The sequence below is a fragment of the Apodemus sylvaticus genome, chromosome 3, assembly GCF_947179515.1.
Source record: "Apodemus sylvaticus chromosome 3, mApoSyl1.1, whole genome shotgun sequence".
NCBI classification, from domain to species: Eukaryota; Metazoa; Chordata; class Mammalia; order Rodentia; family Muridae; genus Apodemus; species Apodemus sylvaticus.
This window is the reverse complement of record NC_067474.1, coordinates 129,883,430-129,904,759: the sequence shown is the minus strand read 5'-3', so window position 1 is coordinate 129,904,759 and position 21,330 is coordinate 129,883,430. Positions and strand designations below refer to the sequence as shown.

The following is a 21,330-nucleotide window of genomic DNA, read 5'->3' as shown; positions in this document are numbered from 1 at the left end:
AGTAAGCAGCAGGACAACAAACTGGGCCACTGGGGCTAAGAAGTGACAGCTCTCTCTCAATCTATATCCCTAGGGCCCGTGCAGGCGCACCCAGCTAAGTTACTCTGAAAACAAGAAGTAAAAACTAATCATTTAGTTTTCCTTTACAATGAAAAGGCCAGTGTGGTTGCACACAGCTTTAATCCCAGCACTTAGGGGAGAATCAGAGACAGGTGTATCTCTGAGTTATGAGGCCAGCCTGGTCTGTGGTGGCTGAGGTGGGGTGGAGTGGGGTGGGGTGGGGTGGGGTGGGAGAGATAGAGATTGATTGAGGCTTAGCTTGGATACAGAACAGGGACTTTAGTGATAGAACCTCGCAGGCTCCTGACACTCCTCTAAGGTGTGCATAATTACCATTCCTATCAGATTCAAAGGTAAAGAAACCCAGGGACTCTGAGTTTCCATTCAGAGTTCTGAGACACCCTAACCCACAGTGCCCCACTTCCGGAGCAGCAGTGGCAATACAGCCTTAATGGTTAAAGCACCTGCTTTGAATAAAACTGCAGTTTGAATCTTCACTCAGTCACCAATGTGACTCGAAATAGCCATTTAACCCTTCTTGTCCTCAAGTTACCTCACTAGTAAAGCGCAAAATGCCTTTCTCACAGGATTTCTAGATGGATAAATGAGATGAGTCACATAAAATTTTGCGACGGCAATCTAGCCACAATTAGGGGGTACACGGCCCTAATTTACAGCCCCCCACCCCCAGGGATGGACGCCAGATCGACGGAGAGGACTCTGGTTCAGACGAAGTTGTTTTTTCCTGGGTGTGGCCCAGGAGAGGATGAGCTATGGGGATCGTCTGTGTGAAGTGGATGAGGAAAAAGACGTGGGTAGATCTCCCAGAATAAAAGGCTCAACGTCTGGAGGGTGGGTAGAAAAAGAGAGGCCACGCCTCAGAACTTCCTGCAGTCCAGAGCCCAGGTGAGATGGACCTCCGGCTCTGCACAACCCCGACAACTCTCGGCTCCCCAGGAAAAATGATGCTGAGACATTAATAAGGTCCACTGCACCCGGTCTGTTCTGGCCAGCCTGTTCTGGGGGCCCAGACTTAGCCGGGTTTTCGGAAGAGAGTTTAAGCTGTGGGGTGTAGAGGGCGGAGACGAAGCCAGGGGCCGGGTCAAGGAAACCAGCCGTCCTGGCGCTTTTGAGGGCGCCCACGCGGAGCTCAGCTGCTCTGACTGCCTTAAAACGCTGGCACGCCGGGAACCAGGCCAGCAGGGGGCTAGGCTTGACCTTGACCGTTGGAGCTGCTAGCTTGGCTCTCGCTGCCCGGCAACGGCGCGCTCCCCGCCGGCCCGCGGCTGCGCCTGCCCCTCCCTCAAGCGGAATCCCGGGCGATCCAGGCCGGGTTTTGCAGCAGAGCTGTTGGTTTGCGCGTCCTCTCGGGTGGCGGCCGGCTGCAGGAGATCATGGTGCTGAGCGAAGTGTGGACCGCGCTGTCTGGACTCTCTGGGGTTTGCCTAGCCTGCAGCTTGTTGTCGGCGGCGGTGGTCCTGCGATGGACCAGGCACCAGACGGCCCGGGGCGCGGTGACCAGGGCGCGGCAGAAGCAGCGAGTCGGCCTGGAGACCATGGACAAGGCGGTGCAGCGCTTCCGGCTGCAGGTGAAGGCGGGCGCCGGGGCTCGGGTGGTCTGGCGTGGGGAGCACAGCGTGGGGAGCACGGCGTGGGGAGCAAGACTTGGGCAAGGTAGCGCCTTCAACTGCCTGGTCACCAAAGGGCCGGCTGGCAGGCAGCGCAGATGTGAGCCCCGGAACAGAACCCCGCTCCTCGAGCGAATGCATTCCGTACTCTTCTGCGCCAGGTGCAGCGCAAGAGGAAAAGAAAAGGACAGGTGGTGCAGGCTGGGCGCTGTATTGGGTCAAAAGAGGAGCTTTGTCCCTCGCCAGAGAATCTCGATAACCGACTATGAAAACGCTGGGGGGGAAACCGTTAGCGTGAGAATCAATAGAATTTATTAGGGTTTAGGACTTTGGAATCATGGAGTGATGACCCAAGTTGTAACATAGATGGACCAGGGTTTAAAGTTCATGTTTGTTAATTTGTACATAGGAATCTTAAAAGAGGGGGTGAAAATAGACGCCTGTGTGCACAGGGGGTTAGTGGCCAAGCCCCTGTAAGTCTTCCAGGTTTCTGCACACACACACACACACACCCCACTGCCCCGCATATTAAACACCTCGAAAACCCTTCTGTGAACATCCTTCCAGCGGCTTCTCCGGATGACCAGGTCAGCACGCTTCGTCGTTTCTCCCCATTCCCCCTTTGGACATTTCAGTGTGTATGTTTGGGGGCTGCGAGAAAAGAGTCAGTGGGAAGGAGAAAAATGTCTGCGGGAGGGGGACTTTTCCGCCTGTGGCATGAAACACGGACCCCAGTTAGAATCCCAAATGCTGAACTCCAGATGTGCCTCTGTGCTGAGAGAGGGCTAGAAGTGTTGCTGTGGATTCTTGTGGCATCTGATAGGTAGGGAGAGATCCCAGATATTGAGGACCGGACCGCAGGGGTCAGAAAGGTGTTTCTGGGTCAGTGTCAGGGAGGAATGCGGGTGAAATGCAGGTGAAAACTGCATTTGGCAGGTTCTCAGTTGCAGTGAGTAAGTTTTGAGCAAGTACTGCAGCCAAGTGCTTTGTGGAACTCTCTTCTTAGTAGCAGGGAGCTATTAGGAGGACTGGTCCCTGATACCCGGCTGTGGCCCTGAATGCAGGCTGTAATACTCCCCACCATCACTAAGTCCAGAGTTCACCTTATGTCTCTATTGAAATAAAAGTCTATTTGCTTCCAGCCTACCCAGGCAGTGTTTGGAGCTGGCTCCTCCTAGGTTGGGGGGGGGTTCTGATCCCACACCGGCCATCTCCCCTACCTGAGCACTGGTTCTGTGCTTCCTCTTTGGTGGTACACTCTCAGGATCTCCATGCTGATCCTGGGCTAGGCCGGAGTCTTAGCTGTGCCTCCATGTCCCTCTGTGCAGCTAGCTTTCAGCACAGTGTGGGGAGCAGGCTGGGAATCTGCCCACCATCTCTGCTTACAGGAAGGAATACTTCCAGCCATAAGGACTCTGTTTAGCTGGGAGGCTGGGAGAAGGCTGGGTTTCATCTCCCTGATTTCTTCTAAAATAATTGCCCTTCAGTCTCTTAAAGAACAGAATTCTCTCTCTCTCTCTCTCTCTCTCTCTCTCTCTCTATCTCTATCTCTATCTCTCTTGGTTTTTCCAGACAGGGTTTCTCTTTGTAGCCCTGGCTGTCCTGGAACTCACTCTGTAGACCAGGCTGGCCTAGAACTCAGAAATCCACCTGCCTCTGCCTCCCAAGTGCTGGGATTAAAGGCGTGCACCACCACCGCCCGGCCTCGCCTTTTTTCGAGACTTGGTTTCTCTGTTTAGCCTTGGTTGTTTTAGAACTTGCTCTGTAGACAAGGCTGGACTTGAATTCACAGAGATCCACTTGCCTCTGCCTCCCAAGTGATAGGATTAAAGGTGTGCACCTCTGCAGCTATTGCTGCCACCACCAACCACCACCACCACCACCACCACCACCACCACTGCCCACCACCACCTGGCAAGAATCTTTTTTTCAAAGAATGTTTTAGGGCAGAAATTTTGGCTCTAAAATACAAAATGCTGTTTGCATAACTTCCTGGAGCCAAGGTCTAACCTCAAACACCAAGTTTAGCTTTTTCAAAAAGGGAAACTACCTTTGGGGCTTCAGGAGCTGGAAGCCCCTTGCTTTTTTCTTTATGTCTTAGACAGGGTTCCATGATTCCCAGCCTGGCTTTGAACTCAAAATAAAGCACAGGATGCATTTAAACTCCATTTAAACTCCCAGTTCTCCTGCCTCAGCCTCCCACATGCTGACAATGTGTTACTGCACCCATTTTTCTCTGTGCTTTTTAGCAAATAGAAAACATGTTTGTATTCATATTATTGTTCATTTCTCCCACTACCTTGCTGTCCAGGCTGAGTTAGAGACCCACTCAAGAGACCCTCCCATTTCAGCCTGGGACTTCAGGTTTGGTCCTCCATACCTGACTGAAGGTTCCTGTAGACCTTATGGGGTGCTGAGGAGGTGGGATTTTGTTGTGGAATCAGCCCAGCTTTGGGTTGAGCCCCTTCCCTTTTTCACTCCACAGAGAGAGGTAGCACCTTTGTCTGTCTTCTAGTGCTTTCTCAGCCCATCCCTGAATAGCGAGGGGCACTTGGGGAGATCCGATCTGCTTTGCTGGGAGGAACAAGCAGTCCGGTTCCTCTGACAGATATCACACTAAGTTAACTCTGTGCCAAGGTAGACACAAGCTAGATGGCAATAGGACATGAGCCTTTCTAAGGCACAATGGTGCATGTTTCCCAACTCTGGAATAGCCCTGGGGAGAAGCGCATTTCTGGTTACTGTTGAACAATGGAAGCTTATCAGCCACAACCTTTTCCCTACAGATGACCCCTGAGTGAGCTTTTTTTTTTTTTTTAAATTACTACTTTTAATTGTTTTTTTGTTTTGTTTTGTTTTTGTTTTTGTTTTTTTGGATTTGGTTTTTCAGAGACTGAGACAGGGTTTCTCTGTATATAGCCCTGGCTGTCCTGGATCTCACTCTGTAGAAAGCCCACACCCAGTGACACTTCCTCCTGCAAAGCCACACCCACTGTAACAGGGCTGTACCTTCTAATAGTGCCACTCCCTTGTGACCAAGCCTTCCGATCTGTGAGTCTGCCTGAGAGGCTGTTGAGGGGATGTGTGAAGGGAGGGACTTTGCAGGCATCTTTAGCAAGGAGGGAAGAGCAAGGGCGGCGGCAAGCTGCCTGGTAATTGCCCCAGGGTAGTGCTGGTTTTGACTTTCTTTGCCCTATTTTCAGGCAAAGCAATGACTTCTGTATTCCAGGCTGAGTTTGAACTCATTATATATATTAAGGATGACCTTAAACTTCTGGTCCTCTGCCCTCCACCATGTCTGGCTTTTGTTTGTTTGTTTGTTTGCTTAAAGATTTATTTATTTATTTATGTATATGAGTACACTATAGCTGTACAGATGGTTGGGAGCCATCATATGGTTGCTAAGTACACTGTAGCTGTCTTTAGACAAACCAGAAGAGGGCATCAGATCCCATTACAGATGGTTGTGAGCCACCACGTGGTTGCTGGGATTTGAACTCAGGACCTTTGGGAGAGCAGTCAGTCCTCTTACCCACTGAGCCATCTCTCCAGCCCGTTTGTTTGTTTTTTGAGACAGGGTTTCCCTGTGTAGCCCTGGCTGTCCTGGCACTTGATTTGTAGACCAGGCTGGCCTTAAACTCAGAAATCCCTCTGCCTCTGTCTCACTGAGTGCTGGGATTAAAGGCATTTGCCACCACTCCCATCTACCATGCCTGGTATTATGTGATGCTGGGGATCGAACCCAGTCCTTTGGAAATGCCAGGAAACAGCAACAGCTGTATTCTTAGACTCTTATGTTAGGTGTTTTGTTGTAAAAATTCGTGTGTGTGTATGTGTGTGTGTGTGTGTTGCAACAGCTTACTATGTAGCCCAGGCTGGCATTAGATTCATGGCAATCCTCCTGCCTTCACTCCCAAGTACTGGGATTACAAGCACCAGCCTCCCTCTTGGAGAAGGTACGAAGCGCAGTTTGCGTTCATCGTGGGAAGGAGTATGGTTGCTTTATGAGAAAACGTGAATATGGACAACAATGGAGTGTTTCTCACATATGCAATCACATGTTTTCACATGTTTTTAACCTCTGGGACGTCCCTCTAGCCTCCTGGATACTTTCTGAAACAACTTTGGACTTTGCTCTTGTATAGATCTGTTGGGAAGGATGGGTCACGAGGGGAAGGACTTGGGAGGGGCCATGGTGCGGGGAGGAAAGGATGACACTGGACGAGGGTCCTGGGAGAGGGGAGGAGGGTGGGCATGTCCAGAGCTGCTTGAAGGCTTGGAGGAGGATGGGTGCTTTTTGCATTGGTCATGTGAACATGGATGTGCTCTTGCCTGACTGAGAGCCCCGGGCGTCCTGAGGTGGAGCCATATTGAAAGTGTGGGAGATGGTGATTGCGGAAGGACAGGCGTGAACACCCAGGAATTCCACTGTGGGAAGCTTGGTGGAAGACCAGAAAGAAGGGGGTGGGTGGAGCACCTGAAGAGAGTCAGACTGAGGAGTGGAAGCCAGGGGGCGAGCCTTCTCTGGCTGTGGTGAGGGATACAAGTGCCAGAGGAGCCTGGAGGAGGCTCTGTGTCTCTCCCCCTTGCCACCCTTGAGATCATGGATAAAATGGCACCTCATCAGGGAGCTCTGCCTATCCATCCATGGCATCCTCTCATTTCCGCCCAGGTAGTTTATCTGCCCTGCCGTCTCACCTCACCACAAGCTATCTGTGCTTTGTTTACTTGCTAGGATGTTGCTTTTCCTGAGTGCAGGGACCTTGCCTTGTTTACTTACAAATGCATGGCCTGTCTGGCAGTCCTTTGTACTTGTTTGCAGACTGACTAGATGAATGAGTAATGGAGGGAAATGAGGCGTGTAGAGTCTCTACCCAAGAGAAACCCAGGACACTGGCTCGTGGTCTAATGTCTCTGAAGACCTCCGCAAAGCCTAGAGGAAGAAATGCTTAAGTACTTGGTGGATCTGGTAGTGGGAGATTGCAGGAGGAGGAGGTGGGCGCTGAGTAGGGTGGGGAATTCAGTATTCACTAACTGGTCTAATACACTTGAGGGGGACCCAGGAGGATCCTGTGGGTCGAACTGTCCCCAGAGACCTGGTGAGTGTGACTGAGAACTTCCTTTCTTAGAAGGCGCCACTCCCCACCACACCCCATGTTTTTCTTTTTCAGTCCCTCTCCATCTAAAATTCATATTTGATTGTATCTCAGTTTGTATTTCCTATTGCTGTGGTAAACAGCATAACCTCAAGCAAGTTGGGCTTATTTCAACTTACGGGTTATGGTCTACCTTCAAGGGAAATCAACGGGAACCCCAGGCCAGAACTGAAGCAAAGATAGCAAGGACCGCTGATTGCTAGTTTGCTTTTTATGATTTACCCAGTGGCCTTCTTACAGCACTAAGAACCACCTGTCCTGGGGTGGCACTGCCTACAGTCATTAATTAAGAAAATGCCCCACAGACACACCCACAAGCTGACGGAGGCAATTCCTCAGCTGAGGCTCTGTCTTCTTAGATGACTAGCTTGTGTCAACTAGACAAAAAAGAAAAAAAAATCTAATCAGCACAGTTACTCATTATTTCTCAGCTCCATCCCTGCCTCACGTAAGCTCAGGTGGCCGTAGCTTTGCTTCCCGTTGTGGTGCCAGATGCGGAGCAGGCTCTTCATACCTGTCTAGAGATGCCAAATTCCCTTTGCCTGGGGTTGTCAGCCACACAGCTCGAATCTCAGTGGGGCCTTTCTTGTGGCTGTACTTCCCTGCTGGGGCTTGTATGCAGTGGGTGTCCTGGGCTGGGTGGGTAGGACATCACTGCCTACCTTTCTTAAAAAAAGGATTTATTTCATGTCTATGAATGTTTTGCTTGCGTGCGTGTTGAGCGCCACATGCATGCCTGGTGCCTGCAGAGTTCAACAGAAAGTATCAGATCTCCTAGAACTGGAGTCCTTGATGGTTGTGAGCCGCCATGTAAACCAATCCCAGGTCCTGCCTTTCCCCACTGGGCCACCCCTTCAGCCCCCCCCCCCCCCAGCTCCTTACCTTGCTGGTCCTAAACACAGCACTTCTTTTCATTTCAGTCTCTAAATCTGTGCAATGGTTGGTCAGAGTTAATCAAGATGCCAGGTGGTGGTGGCACACACCGTAAGTCCCACCACTCAGGAGGCAGAGGCAGGTGGGCCAGCCTGGTCTACAGAGAGAATTCTAGGTCAGCCAGGGCTACCCAGAGAAACTTCGTCTTGAACACCCCTCCCCCCAAAAAAAGTTAATTAAGACATAGAGGGTCATAGGCTTGGTGTTAAAGCCTGTGATTCTGTCTCCTCTGCGCAGTGTGGCAGGAAGATCTTGAAAGCTCAAGGCTAGCCTGGTCATAACAGAGACCTTCTCTCAGGAAACAAATACAGCCAGGTTTGGTGGTGCACACCTTTATTCCTAGCTCTTGGGAGAAGCAGGCAGATGAACCTGTCTCAAACAAACAAAAGAAACCCAAGTGGGGAGGGGCACTGTAAAATCTTCTGGTGAGGTCTGTTGTGTCTGTTACAGTGGCGAGCACACAGCAGCTGTACATGATTTGAACACATACCACTACCACCACCATTATGCCAGACAGAAGACAGCCAACCATGAAGAAAGTAGGAGCAGGGATAGCTAGAAAGAAGGAGGGGTGTGTGTGTGTGTGTGTGTGTGTATACACATGCGCATATACTAGTGCGGTGGGGGAGGGGGAGGGAGAGACAGAAATGAGAGAAGGTAAGGAGGTGGGGATATGATTCCGATGCATTATGTAACAGGAAAAAACTGTCAGAAATAGAAGAAAAGAAAATGAGAAATAACCGTGTGAGTGGGGGCGGGGACCCAGAGCAACAAACCCTGTTCAGTACTGTGCCTGGCAGGCAGGAGGCAGGAGGCAGGGGTGCCGGATGCAACCAAAGCCCTGTCCATCACCATGCTCCATCTCCAGCGGACTTCCAGAGGCTATGTTTGCACTGGCCTGGCGGTCGAAAGCCTGCCTAGGGTGGGATCTGGTTCCCAGTGTCAGAGCCGCAGGTGGTGCCTTCTGTCAGGGGTATCAGCAGGTGACACATCAGCAGCCTGCTTACTGTGAAGCCTGACCGGTGGTCTCAGTCCTTGAAGGGGATGGGAAAGCGGGGAATTGGGAGGAGAGGGAGCTGAGATCGGAATGTAAAGAGAATAAATAAATTAACAGGAAACAAATAACAAAAGGAGAAAGTTGCACATGCGAGATTGGTGTACTGTGTGACCCACAGAACCCTGACCTGGACTCAGAGGCCTTGCTGGCTCTGCCCCTGCTCCAGCTGACCCAGAAGTTACAGAGTGGGGAGCTGTCCCCAGAGGCTGTGCTCTTCACCTACCTGGGAAAGGTAAGCTCTAGGCTAGCTCTAACCTTTTCTTCACAGGCTGAGGGGAAAACCTGGCCTGGAGTTGTTGTGCTCTGGGTCATGGTAGATCTTCAGTGCCAGGGACTACCAGGGAGGGAAGGAGCCTGTGTGTGTGTGTGTGTGTGTGTGTGTGTGTGTGTGTGTACACTGAGCATGTTGTCTTAGCTAGAAACCTGGCTCCCAGCCCAGATTTCCCTCTCCCGCCTCCACCTCTGGCCACCAAGTCCGAATTGTGCCCTTCTGTTTCTCCCTGATCTCCACTCACCTTTAGCCGTCCTGGGCTTCACTGCTCTCTGCCTCTGTAAGCAGCGCAGCCTCCTAGCAGGCACCCTTCAGCTCCCACCTTCATCCCCAGCCTTGGGAGATTGGAGATGTTGAACACAGGATCTGTCTTGTTTTGTGTTGGTGCCCTGTCCCAGGATTCTCCTCTCTGACCAGCAAACCTTTCCCTCCCCTTCTTTCCCTGTCTGCTCACAGGCAAGGTGCAACTCTGTCCCTCCTCAGGTTCTCAGGTTCCCAGGGCCCAGGGATTGTTCTTTAATTCTTTAAAATTTTAAAAACATGTGTATTTGTGGGGGGCTAAGGGTGTGTGTGTGTGTGTGTGTGTGTGTGTGTGTGTGTATGCTCTCTTGGAGTCCAGAAGAGAACATTGGGTCCCATGGAGCGTGAGTTACTGGTGGCTGTGAGCCTCCTGACATGGGCACTGGAAGCCAAGCTAGGGTCCTCTGGAAGAACAGTTCTTAGAAAGCACTCTAAGCCACAAAGCCATCTCTCCAACCCTGGTGGGAGTTATTCCCCTTTAAGCCTTCGTGCCAAATACATTGTCTTTCACATCAGAAGTGCTCCGGGGGCTGGAGAGATGACTCAGAGGCTAAGAGCACCTGAGGTGCTCCCAACCATCTGTAATGGGATCTGATGCCCTCTTCTGATATGTCGGAGGACAGCTACAGTGTACTCATAAATAAGATGAATCTTTAAAACAAGATTAAAAATAAAAGAAGTGCCCAGGGAATATATGTAAGAAAAAGGAGTAAGATAGATTGTACATTCTGGTACATTTTGAGTTTGACAGTGACCACAAGTGAGTGTCTGTCAGGGGGACATGTGTTGTGACACTGTTAGAAGGGAGGAGCAGCCAGTGTCATCCACAGGCACGGGGGCTCTGCTGAGGCCCCGAGAAGACCCCTGCACTTCCGGTTCACAACAGCATTTTCTCGCACGGACTCCTCCCTTGGTAGCCTGGTAGTCTAGGGTAGCTTGGTGACCGACGTCTTCAGTTTTGAATGTGGCCATACAACCTATCCTTTCCTCCAGTTGTCTCCCAGAAGCAGGGGGCATCATTAGGCTGAACCTGGGAGTCCCCTCCTTTGCCCTGGCTGGAAGTTTTATCAATTCTGGGTCCAACTGATAGTATTCCCTCTAGGCTCCACCCCACAGTTACTGGCAGTAGCCAGGTAGGCCGGCTTACCATAAAAGGTGCTGTCTGCCCCCTCCTTGCTCTCTCTATCCCTTCTCTCCCCTTCCCCCTCCCTCCCTCCCTCCCTCTCCATGTGTGGCTAGACTCTCCTCCTCCTCCTCTCTCTCTCTCCCCATTCCCAACTCCCCTTCCCATGCCATAAATATACTCTATTCTACACTATACCCTATTGTATTACCTAGACTACTCTATACTATACCGTCCTATGGCTGGTCCCTCAGGGGGAAGGGATGCCTCAGCATGGACCCACAGAGGCGCCCTTCCACCTCACCATACCTGGCTCTATGACACATACCCTTGGCTCGCTCGCTCTTTCTTTCTTTCTTTCTTTCTTTCTTTCTTTCTTTCTTTCTTTCTTTCTTTCTTTCTTTCTTTCTTCCTTCCTTCCTTCCTTCCTTCCTTCCTTCCTTCCTTCCTTCCTTTTTATAAAACACAACAACAACCCTTATTTCTCTATTGAGGTCAGTCATCTGTGTGACTCAGGAGTTCCAAGGAAAAGGGAGGCTCTGCTTGGCCAAGGGTGAGCCTGGCACTAGACAGAGAAAGAAGTGTCAGAGTGTGCTCTAGCCTAGCTGTGCAGTGGCTGACTCCTGCATGACCTGGGGTGGAAATGGGGGACTGCTTCTGACGGCCTCCTGTCTATCTCCCTGGCCAGAGACATGGCTTGAAGTATGGGCCAGTGGCCAGTGGCCAGTGGTCATCTTCCTAGCCATCCTCTGCTGAGCACTTCTGAGGACTGCCTTGCCTGGCCTGGCCCTGAGTCTCTAAGAGAGCCCGGGTGAGGCCTCCGGGCCATGCTTCCGGTTCCCCTTTCCCTTGTAGGAAGTGTAGAAGGAGGAATTTTGAAAACAGAGGAAGCTGGCTTCCTTGTGTCCATTTCCCTCTCCCCAGGCCTGGGAAGTGAACAAAGGGACCAACTGTGTGACCTCCTATCTGAGTGACTGTGAGACTCAGCTGTCCCAGGCCCCACGGCAGGGCCTGCTCTATGGCGTCCCCGTGAGCCTCAAGGAATGCTTCAGCTACAAGGTACACCCTGCTAGGTCTCAGCCTTCTGTACCGCCTCTGTCTGCGCCCAGCTCTGGGGGCCTTCAAGGGCATCTCCAGTCCTGTCTGGCCAGCGGGGTGGTGGTGGGCGTGCCCCTGGGCTGTTGAAGGGTCCTTGTGACATTGTTGGTGTCTTCTTTCCCTAAGGGCCACGACTCCACCCTGGGCTTGAGTTTGAATGAGGGCGTGCCATCGGAGTGTGACTGTGTGGTGGTGCAGGTGCTGAAGCTGCAGGGAGCTCTGCCCTTTGTGCACACCAACGTCCCCCAGTCCATGCTAAGGTTGGTCGCTCGCAGTCGGTCTAAGCGGTGAGGTGGGACTAGACAGAGACAGCCGATGTCACCTGGGCTGCTCTTTTCCTGCTCTCTCCAGCTATGACTGCAGTAACCCCCTCTTTGGCCAGACCATGAACCCGTGGAAGTCCTCCAAGAGTCCAGGAGGTTCCTCAGGGGGCGAAGGGGCTCTCATTGGATCTGGAGGCTCCCCTCTGGGTTTAGGCACTGACATTGGAGGCAGCATCCGGTTCCCTTCTGCCTTCTGTGGCATCTGTGGCCTCAAGCCTACTGGGAACCGCCTCAGGTAGGCTGGGCATGGGGAGGCCTTGGACTGCTGAGGAAAACAGGACCTTGGCGCGGCCTTTAAGCTCTCCAGGCTGCAGGAGGGATTCACTAAGCATCCCTTGGTGGGGGTGTGGGAGGGGATTAGTTACCACCAGCTGTGCGTGGTTTTACTTTCAGTGCTGGGAGTTTAGAGCCATGGCTGGGCTCCTGGTGAGTATAGGGTAGCCAGCGCTTGTTTCCAATATCTTGTGTTTCTGACCAGCAAGAGTGGCCTGAAGGGCTGTGTCTATGGACAGACGGCAGGTAAGTGAGGTCGACGGTACTCTTGGTGCCCTGGAGGGTGTGTGGGGGAGACATCTTGATTTGCCTTTGCCCCTGTTTTTCCCGTTAGCTGGGTGCCAAGCCACTGTAGGTGTCAGTCCTTACTGCCCCTTCTTGTTCACCCTGGAGCCACAGACCAGTCCTTACTCAGACCTCAGGCCTAGGGGCTCATGGGGGGCCAAGTGACACACGCCTCTTCCTTCCCCTCCCTACAGTGCAGCTTTCTGTTGGCCCCATGGCCCGGGATGTGGATAGCCTGGCGTTATGCATGAAAGCCCTACTGTGTGAGGACTTGTTCCGCTTGGATTCCACCATCCCCCCCTTGCCCTTCAGAGAGGAGGTGAGTGGGGATGGGAATGGGCAGGGCGAGGGAACTCTAGAACCTAGGTGGTATGGGCAGCACGGCAGCTGCTACTATACCTATGGCCAGCAGGTGGCGCCAGTGCCTGCATTTGGACCCTCAGGCTTTCCCCCTATGCTTCTGAGGACCACTAGTTAGGGACTGCTTAAACCTCAGAAAGAAATTGTGGATCTGGGTTGAGTTTGCTCTTAGGAAGTAGCGCATTTTAGAGTATCCCTGCCCGTTTCCTCCAGAAAACAGGCTACCTGGCAAGTAGGCTGATTCAGGTAAGAACAGTGTGGAGTGCTGGCTACCCAAATATGACCAAGACCGGCCAGGCCGTTGATCAGACAGAACTGAGCGGCTTTACTCCCTGAAGTCTCCTAGTGTCTAAGAGGGAAGGGCAGGGTGGAGCCTGCTTTAGCTGGATCTTTCAACCAGGAGTTGGGCTAGGATTAGGTCAGGACCGTGATGTAATAGTTTGGGACAGGAATACAGAAAGAGGGGGAGCTTTAGGTGAGAGGTTCCGGGTCTTGGTGAGCTGGTGTCCTCGACTGCTTCCACGGATGGGCTGAGAGGGCGGGGAAATCAGAGGTTTTATCTATATACAAAGCTTGTGGGAGTAGTCACAGTGAACAGATGCAGACAGATGAAGAGTGTCTCTATCATTCATGTCAGCTATGGGAAGGGAGCTCCGCTTCCCAGAATTCCTGCATTTCCTTCTCCCGTGCAGGCCTCTTGTTTTTCTCAGTGAGGCTGCCTTGAGAGGGTCCCCATGCATGTGGGGGGTTAAGGCCAGGCGGGAAGGTCTGTGTGGAGTAGGCTTTTCTCCTTAGCAAACAGGTTCAAACAGTTGTAGCCTGAGCCCCTTCTGAGAGGGGGGAGAGCTGAGGAGGTCTGGAAGAGCTCACAGGAGTGAGGGCAGGCAACAGACCCTCCACTCCAAAGACAGAATGCATGGTGGGCTTCTGTCGTTGGATAGCCCCATTTCCTCCATGACTCCTGGGAGTCCCTCATCCCTGGGGAGACATCATGTGTAAGGGTGCTGATGGTCTGTTGCTAATATAGCAATAGTTCAGGGGGAAAGGATGTCAGGTTCAGACTGTAACCTTGGAGCTATGGGCACCTGGAAGGTCTCCTTCTCTAAGCATTGCTGGGCCTTTCCCTTCTGCCCCCACCCCGTTTCTGTGTTTGCTTCTAGATCTACAGGAGTTCTCAACCCCTGCGTGTGGGGTACTATGAGTCTGACAACTACACCATGCCCAGCCCAGCCATGAGGAGGGCTGTGATGGAGACCAAGCAGAGTCTCGAGGCCGCAGGCCACACGGTATGGCATCTCCTCGCCCTCTTCCTTGTTACCCAGTTATTTGGGATGAGAATTTTGGCTATGTGAGACCAGTCTAAAGATGACTGAGGTGGGAGTGCTGAGGCAAATAGTTGGTGGGTGGTTGGCCTGCGCTGGGAGGTGTGTGAGTGTGGGCCTCAATGATATGCAGATTCCTGGAGATTCCTGGGAACTTGAGACTGTGGCTTGTTAATTCTGAAACAACCTCATGTGTGGATCCAGACTTCTCATGAGGTCATAGGTCCATAAAGCTGACTTTGTAGCTTTGTGATCCTATGGCGCCGATCACCAGGGCCACTAGGGCGCCATGTGAGTTATGTGAACCGAAGGCCTTGTGATACCCGTGGGCCTTACCTGTTCAATCTCTGCAGCTGGTTCCCTTCCTACCAAACAACATACCCTACGCCCTGGAGGTGCTGTCGGCGGGCGGCCTGTTCAGTGACGGCGGCCGCACTTTTCTCCAGAACTTGTGAGTGCTGTTGGGCCCGAGTGCTGGGGTGGAATTGGAACAGTGCAGGGGGGCTGTGCTCAGCGGTCACGAGCACCGGATGCTCTTCCAGATGATCCAGGTTTGAGTCCCAGCGCCCACGTGCTGGCTCACAACGGGCTGCTAACCCAGCTCCAGGGGACCTGATGTCCTCCCTCGCCTCCACAGGCGCCAGGCACACACGTGAAACATAGAGATACACGCAGGCAAACACTTACACACATAAAAAAATAAAATAAAAATTTAAAAATGTACAGACCCAGAGAGAGCAGCTAGGCCTTGTGCCCATCCCCAGGACAGGCCTAGCTGCACACATGGAAGATCTGGGCGTGGACCTTGCTGTCCTTTTAGCTATGCAAATTGAACCTGGAGATGCCACACCACAGAGACTTTGGAAAGGTGACATAAGACGAGGGGAGGCTGGATGGTAAATCCATACCGCCCTCTGAGCTAAGCTCCCTGTGGTGTGCAGGTGGGCGGAAGCTTGCCTGTTGTCTGCTAAGGAAGGGTGTTGGGTCTGGACAACAGCCTTTCCTGAGCCGAGTATTTCTTTTCAGGCCTCTGTTTTCTGTTTTCTGAGTGGGTGTATGGAGCAAATTTACTTAAGAGGCTTGCCCAGTACTTGGGAGGCAGAGGCAGGCAAATCTCTGTGAATCTCAGGGCAGCCTGGTCTACTAAGCAAGTCTGGGATGGCCAGGGTTACAGGGAGAAACCCTATCACAAAAAACCAAAGCAAATAAATATAGTTATATAGATAATAAATCAATTAATTAATTTAAAAAAAGAGGCTTGCTCAAGAGCAGCTCGTCCCTTCCAGCTGCTCCCAGCTGCTCCCAGCTGCTCCCGGGGCAGAGCCCTGAGAGGGCGCCTCCCGGAGATGGAGACGTAGCTGGCTGGCTCAGGCAATGAACCCTTGGGGAGCCTGTCCTGCCGCCCCATTCAGAGATGTAGGCTGGCATCAGTACTGACTAGAAAATGCTGAGGGAGATGGTTCCTCTATCTAGTCTCTACTGGGGGACAGAGTCCATGCACCCCAGTGAGCAGGAGAAACTGTGTTCTGTGGAAAGAGGCCGAGGAAGGACCTAGATATCAGTACTCCTGGAGTTGGGCGAGGAAGGCGGTGGACAGAACCACTGAGTGGCAGTCCTGGGAGGGAGGAGGGGTGGGGAGGGAGCATCTGACCTAAGCCTTTTGTCCTCCAGCAAAGGTGACTTTGTCGATCCCTGCTTGGGGGACCTGATCTTAATTCTGAAGCTGCCCAGGTGGTTTAAAAGACTGATGAGCTTCCTGCTGAGGCCTCTGGTGAGCACCAGGCATGCCAGCCCCGGCCTCTGCCCCTCTGCCCCCATCGCCTGCTCCCTCATGGTCTCTGGCTCTTCCTCCCTTGGTCTGGACAGGCACGGTCTCCTCATCTCTTCTACCTTGACTGTTCTCCTTTCTGCTCTCAAACAAACCTGTTTGTCAAAGGGGTGTGACCTGGGCCTGGGAGGTGGGAGGGCCTGCAGGAGGTGGCACAGGCCGCCAGTCACTGACCGTGTCTCTGTTCTGGTGCAGTTTCCTCGGCTGGCAATCTTTCTCAACAGTATGTGTCCTCGGTGAGAACTTTTCCTGTACCCTAATGCCTGCCCCTGTGATTCCTCAACTGTGTGGTCTAGTCTGAGTTCAAATGGTTTTGACAGAAAAATCTCCGGGAGAAATAGATGCTAAGGCTGAGGTGCTCTGGGCAGGGAGGTGGACTTACGACCGTCAGGTGGGACATGAAGCTGTTTTGTCACAGCTTCGTCTGGATCATCTGAGGACAAGGGCTCGAGTGAGGAGCAGGACAGCTACATAGCGGGAAGCACGGGGAAAGGCCAGAAAGGAGTTAGCCTGAACCTCAGCGGGGTAGGGATTGTAGGTCAAGGAAGCAGGCAAGAAAAGCTGTGAGGAAACTGAACTGAGCTGGTCTGGACCTGGTCCTACCTGACCCTTTGTGGCTGGTCTTCAAAAGCAGGACATGTTGTACCCCATTCCCAGCCCAACGTCCGTGGCATAGTCCTCTTACCTCCAGATATTACAGACTTTTGACAGCCCACCCTATCCTCTCTTGTGGCTCAAGAGTCACGAAGAATCAGGCCAGGTCTAGTGCTGCTTTAGCTCTGAAGTCACTAACCCACCCAGCCCGAGTCCCTTGAAATCCTGCAGTTTTCCATCTAGACGGCAGGGCCTTGATTTCCTCCCTCAGAGCTCCCCCGGGGTTGAATGAGATCTCGAAATGATGAGAGTAGGGTGTGTGGTGTTGCTGATGCTGGTGGCTGTGGCTGTGATGGCTGTAGCTGTGATGGCTGTGGCTGTGATGGCTGTGGCTGTGGCTGTGATGGCTGTGATGGCTGTAGCTGTGATGGCTGTGACTGTGATGGCTGTGGCTGTGATGGCTGTGACTGTGATGGCTGTGGCTGTGATGGCTGTGACTGTGATGGCTGTGATGGCTGTGATGGCTGTGGCTGTGATGGCTGTGGCTGTGATGGCTGTAGCTGTGATGGCTGTGGCTGTGATGGCTGTGGCTGTGATGGCTGTGGCTGTGATGGCTGTGACTGTGATGGCGATGACTGTGATGGCTGTGGCTGTGATGGCTGTGGCTGTGATGGCTGTGATGGCTGTGATGGCTGTGACTGTGATGGCGATGGCTGTGATGGCTGTGGCTGTGATGGCTGTAGCTGTGATGGCTGTAGCTGTGATGGCTGTGGCTGTGATGGCTGTGGCTGTGATGGCTGTGATGGCTGTGGCTGTGATGGCTGTGACTGTGATGGCTGTGGCTGTGATGGCTGTGGCTGTGATGGCTGTAGCTGTGATGGCTGTGGCTGTGATGGCTGTGGCTGATGGCTGTGATGGCTGTGACTGTGATGGCTGTGATGGCTGTGGCTGTGATGACTGTGATGGCTGTGATGGCTGTGGCTGTGATGGCTGTGGCTGTGATGGCTGTAGCTGTGATGACTGTGATGGCTGTGATGGCTGTGGCTGTGATGGCTGTGGCTGTGATGGCTGTAGCTGTGATGGCTGTGGCTGTGATGACTGTGATGGCTGTGATGGCTGTGGCTGTGATGGCTGTGACTGTGATGGCTGTAGCTGTGATGGCTGTGGCTGTGATGGCTGTGGCTGTGATGGCTGTAGCTGTGATGGCTGTGGCTGTGATGGCTGTGATGGCTGTGGCTGTGATGGCTGTGGCTGTGATGGCTGTAGCTGTGATGGCTGTGGCTGTGATGGCTGTGGCTGATGGCTGTGATGGCTGTGACTGTGATGGCTGTGATGGCTGTGGCTGTGATGACTGTGATGGCTGTGATGGCTGTGGCTGTGATGGCTGTGGCTGATGGCCTTCCTCTATCTGCTCAGGTCGGCTGAAAAGCTGTGGGAACTGCAGCATGAGATTGAGGTAAGGACTGAGCCCTGGGTTGCAGGGGAGGGAGCAATTGCTCAGGGCATCTACCAGCTGCCTTTCTCCTCACTACTCCCACTGGGCTCCTAGAGTGACCTGCTTCTTCCCCGCCTCACCCCCCCCCCCCGCCCCCAGTGACTGTGGCTTAGGTCCTTCTGTGCTGTTCATTTGTCTGCTGTCTGTCCTTAGAGTCTGGGTCAGACTAGGCTCCCGTCCTGGGCCCCTCCTGGGCCCTCTAGGATACCCACGTCCGTGTTAGTAAGTGGTTCAGCTTTGCAGAAAGCATTCTGTCTGTGGTGGGAACAGTGTCCTCAACAGGCAGCTCTTTTCAGCTACCGGTGACTCGGCTCAGATCCAGTAGCGCGTGTTAGGGCCAGAGCCACCTCAGTGTCCACTGGACATCATGGGGCGCCTTGACTCTCGGAGCACCTCCCCCAGTGTGCTCGTGCCCCTCCAGATGTATCGCCAGTCTGTGATTGCCCAGTGGAAAGCAATGAACTTGGATGTGCTGCTGACACCCATGCTGGGTCCTGCTCTGGATCTGAACACACCAGGCAGAGCCACAGGTGAGGCTGCTGCCCCTCTGCTAACACTGTCCTTCCCTGTGCTGTGGAGCTCTGGGGTGGAGGAGGACAGGCTCTGAGCGGGCACACCGTCCATGTAGCAGCATCTTGCTCTTTTGGGCCACGCTAACCTGTCCTCTGAAGAGACAGAAGACACGAGGAGAGAATGAGCTCTCCAACCCTAGCACAGCGCTCATAGGAGGCTCCCTCGCAGAGTCTGTGGTTTGCAGAGATAGTGTTTGAAACCTAGGTGGGATTTAGATAATCCGAGAAAATAGGATCAAGATTCCAGGTCCCGGGAACTGCGTGGACAAAGGCATAGAAAGAGCGTCTTGCTGGCTTCTGTGCATTACCACAGACCTCAGGCCTACAAGAGGAACTTTTCCCGGCTGTGGGAGAGGTTGTTATTTTGTGTGTGGGATAAGGGTGACTTAGGCCCAGGGAGGACAGTTGGCACTGTGGGTGTCAGGGCTTGCTGCAGCCAGTGTGTTTTCCCAGGGGCTATCAGCTACACTGTTCTCTACAATTGCCTGGATTTCCCTGCGGGGGTGGTACCTGTCACCACTGTGACCGCTGAGGACGATGCCCAGATGGAACACTACAGAGGCTACTTTGGGGATATCTGGGACAGTAGTCTGAAGAAGGTAAAGCCTGCCTGTCCCCTAGCTCTCTGCCCCCCAGACCCAGCTGCCGTAGAGGACAGAGTCCTAATACTCGCAGGCTCTGCCAGCCTTCCTTATCATAAGCCCCATGCCTGCTCCTTGCCCTCCCCAGCAGAGCACATGTGTCCTGGACCTGTGGTGTGGTCTCACTTCATTTCTCTCATCCTGATGTCTGTATCCCGTGCAGGCCATGAAAAAGAGTGTAGGCCTGCCTGTGGCTGTGCAGTGTGTGGCTCTGCCCTGGCAGGAAGAGCTGTGTCTGCGATTCATGCGGGAGGTGGAACGGTTGATGACCCCCGAAAAGCTGCCATCTTGAGGGTCACTCATCTGCCCAGCTCTGGAGGACCTAAGGCCCATGCACTCTGCACCGTAGCCCCATCTATTCAGGATACTACCACCCACGAGGAAACGCCCAGCACAGGGAAGAGGTGTCCACCTGCCCTCCCCTGGACTCCTGCAGAAGCAAGGACACGCCTTCTACAACCAAGTCTGGACCTTGCTCCCCTCTCTGGTCTACTTTCCATCCTGACCCCCTACTCTATATGACAGCCACCAGGAATGACACAGGCCAAGGACCACCAACAGTCAGAAAAACAATGTGTTCATGTATTTTCTGGGTATTTCTATGAGGGCCCTGGGAACCAGAGCCTGCTGAGAGAGAGGGCTGTGTTGACCCTCCAGAGCTGTAATCATGTCACTCTCCTGCTCCAAAGCCTCCCTAGGCCATCACCCACAAGGTAGACACAGGGACATATCCTTGGCCCCTGACTCCTGCTCTTCCTTTCTTGTTCAGATTGGCGCCAGTTTGGATGGACACTGCTCTGGTCACCCTTCCTCATTCCACCTCTCTGCTGACACGCCCTTTTTACTTCTCTATTTCTTGTGGAGACAAGGTTTCTCCAAGTAGCCCCGACTGTCCAGGATCTCACTCTGTAGGTCAGGCTGGCTTTCAGCTCACAAGGCTGCCTGCCCGGGTGGTGGGATTAAAGGTGTGTGCTACCACAGCCTGGATGGCTGGGATGTCTTTTAGGGTCATCTCTGTAACCCATCCTCTACTCATATATCCACAAATCAGAACACTGGACCGAGGAAGAAGCACGTCGCCCTAGATACCTGCCAAGGGACACTTATAGAGACAGCAGTGTCATCAGTTTGAGCTTCCCAGCCAAATATGTCTCCAATCTGGTTTTTGCTAGCTTGCTGGTCTTGGCCTGGCTTCTGACTTCTCCTCCATGAAGGTTGTAGAGGTGACCTGGGATACCTTAAGTGAGTGAGACCACTTGTGGTCTGGGCTCTGTAAGGCTTATCATAGTACGCCTAGCACCCAGCATGGTACCTGACACCTAGTGAATAGCCAGTGCAGGCTTGTGGGAGGGACAGCAGATTTATTCCTAGCAAATCCATTTTGGTACCTCCTGATTATTTATGTTCCCCGGTTTGTCTCTGACCTGCTACCTTTATCAAACCCACTTAATTCACTTTGATTCATGACCACACGAACAAATGTCTCCTTGTCTGTGATCAACCTAGAGCTTTCTCCTGGTCCAGAAAGCTGCGTGCATCAACTTCCAGCAACCCTCAGCCCCTCTTCCCCTCAGCCACCCCGTCCCTCGTCCCCTCCACCCTCGGCCTCTCTGCCCCTCGGCCAACGCTGCCCTCAGCACATTGAATTCCCCCCACTATGCTCAGGGTTCTCAAACAGAAGCAGCCCCTGCTCGGATGGTTTTTCATTCTACCAGCAACTCTGTGATTATACTGTGTGTCTCAAATGCTACAAAGCAGAAGTCCCTGGGTCTGATGACATCCAGCAGGCTGCTTGGCCTGCAGGTAATGTGGGTAAGAGTAGGTGTGTCAGGGCATGTCCCCCCCTCCCCCCGTGTGAAGTGATGTGAGCTGGAGAGTGCAAGGTCAGTGGGAGCCAGGCTCACACTAACTACAAAAGGCTGCTGAGGCCCTTCCTTTCAGAGGGAACTCATTTTCTAGAGAGGGGGCATGCAAATAAGACCATAAATAAAATAATTTCTGCCGATGCTAA

At 52.9% G+C, this 21,330-nt stretch overlaps 1 protein-coding gene across 1 annotated transcript; it reads left to right on the top strand.

Moving 5' to 3' along the window:
* Positions 1-975: 975 nt before the first annotated feature.
* On the top strand, positions 976-20,299 carry Faah (fatty acid amide hydrolase). The gene is made up of 15 exons (XM_052177048.1): positions 976-1,649; positions 8,953-9,066; positions 11,453-11,587; positions 11,753-11,886; positions 11,978-12,184; positions 12,428-12,468; positions 12,702-12,826; positions 14,028-14,153; positions 14,543-14,640; positions 15,861-15,960; positions 16,213-16,253; positions 18,028-18,067; positions 18,528-18,636; positions 19,132-19,277; positions 19,483-20,299. Exons 1-15 carry the CDS (start codon positions 1,455-1,457, stop codon positions 19,609-19,611), a joined length of 1,740 nt encoding a protein of 579 aa, XP_052033008.1. The 5' UTR covers positions 976-1,454; the 3' UTR covers positions 19,612-20,299.
* Positions 20,300-21,330: the final 1,031 nt, after the last annotated feature.

Excerpts from the sequence above, each read along its gene's own strand:
- Faah (XM_052177048.1), top strand. The coding sequence starts at position 1,455 with ATGGTGCTGAGCGAAGTGTGGACCGCGCTGTCTGGACTCTCTGGGGTT. Across the intron at positions 12,469-12,701 it reads TGTCTATGGACAGACGGCAG|TGCAGCTTTCTGTTGGCCCC; the intron begins GTAAGTGAGGTC and ends CCCTCCCTACAG. Across the intron at positions 14,154-14,542 it reads TCGAGGCCGCAGGCCACACG|CTGGTTCCCTTCCTACCAAA; the intron begins GTATGGCATCTC and ends CAATCTCTGCAG.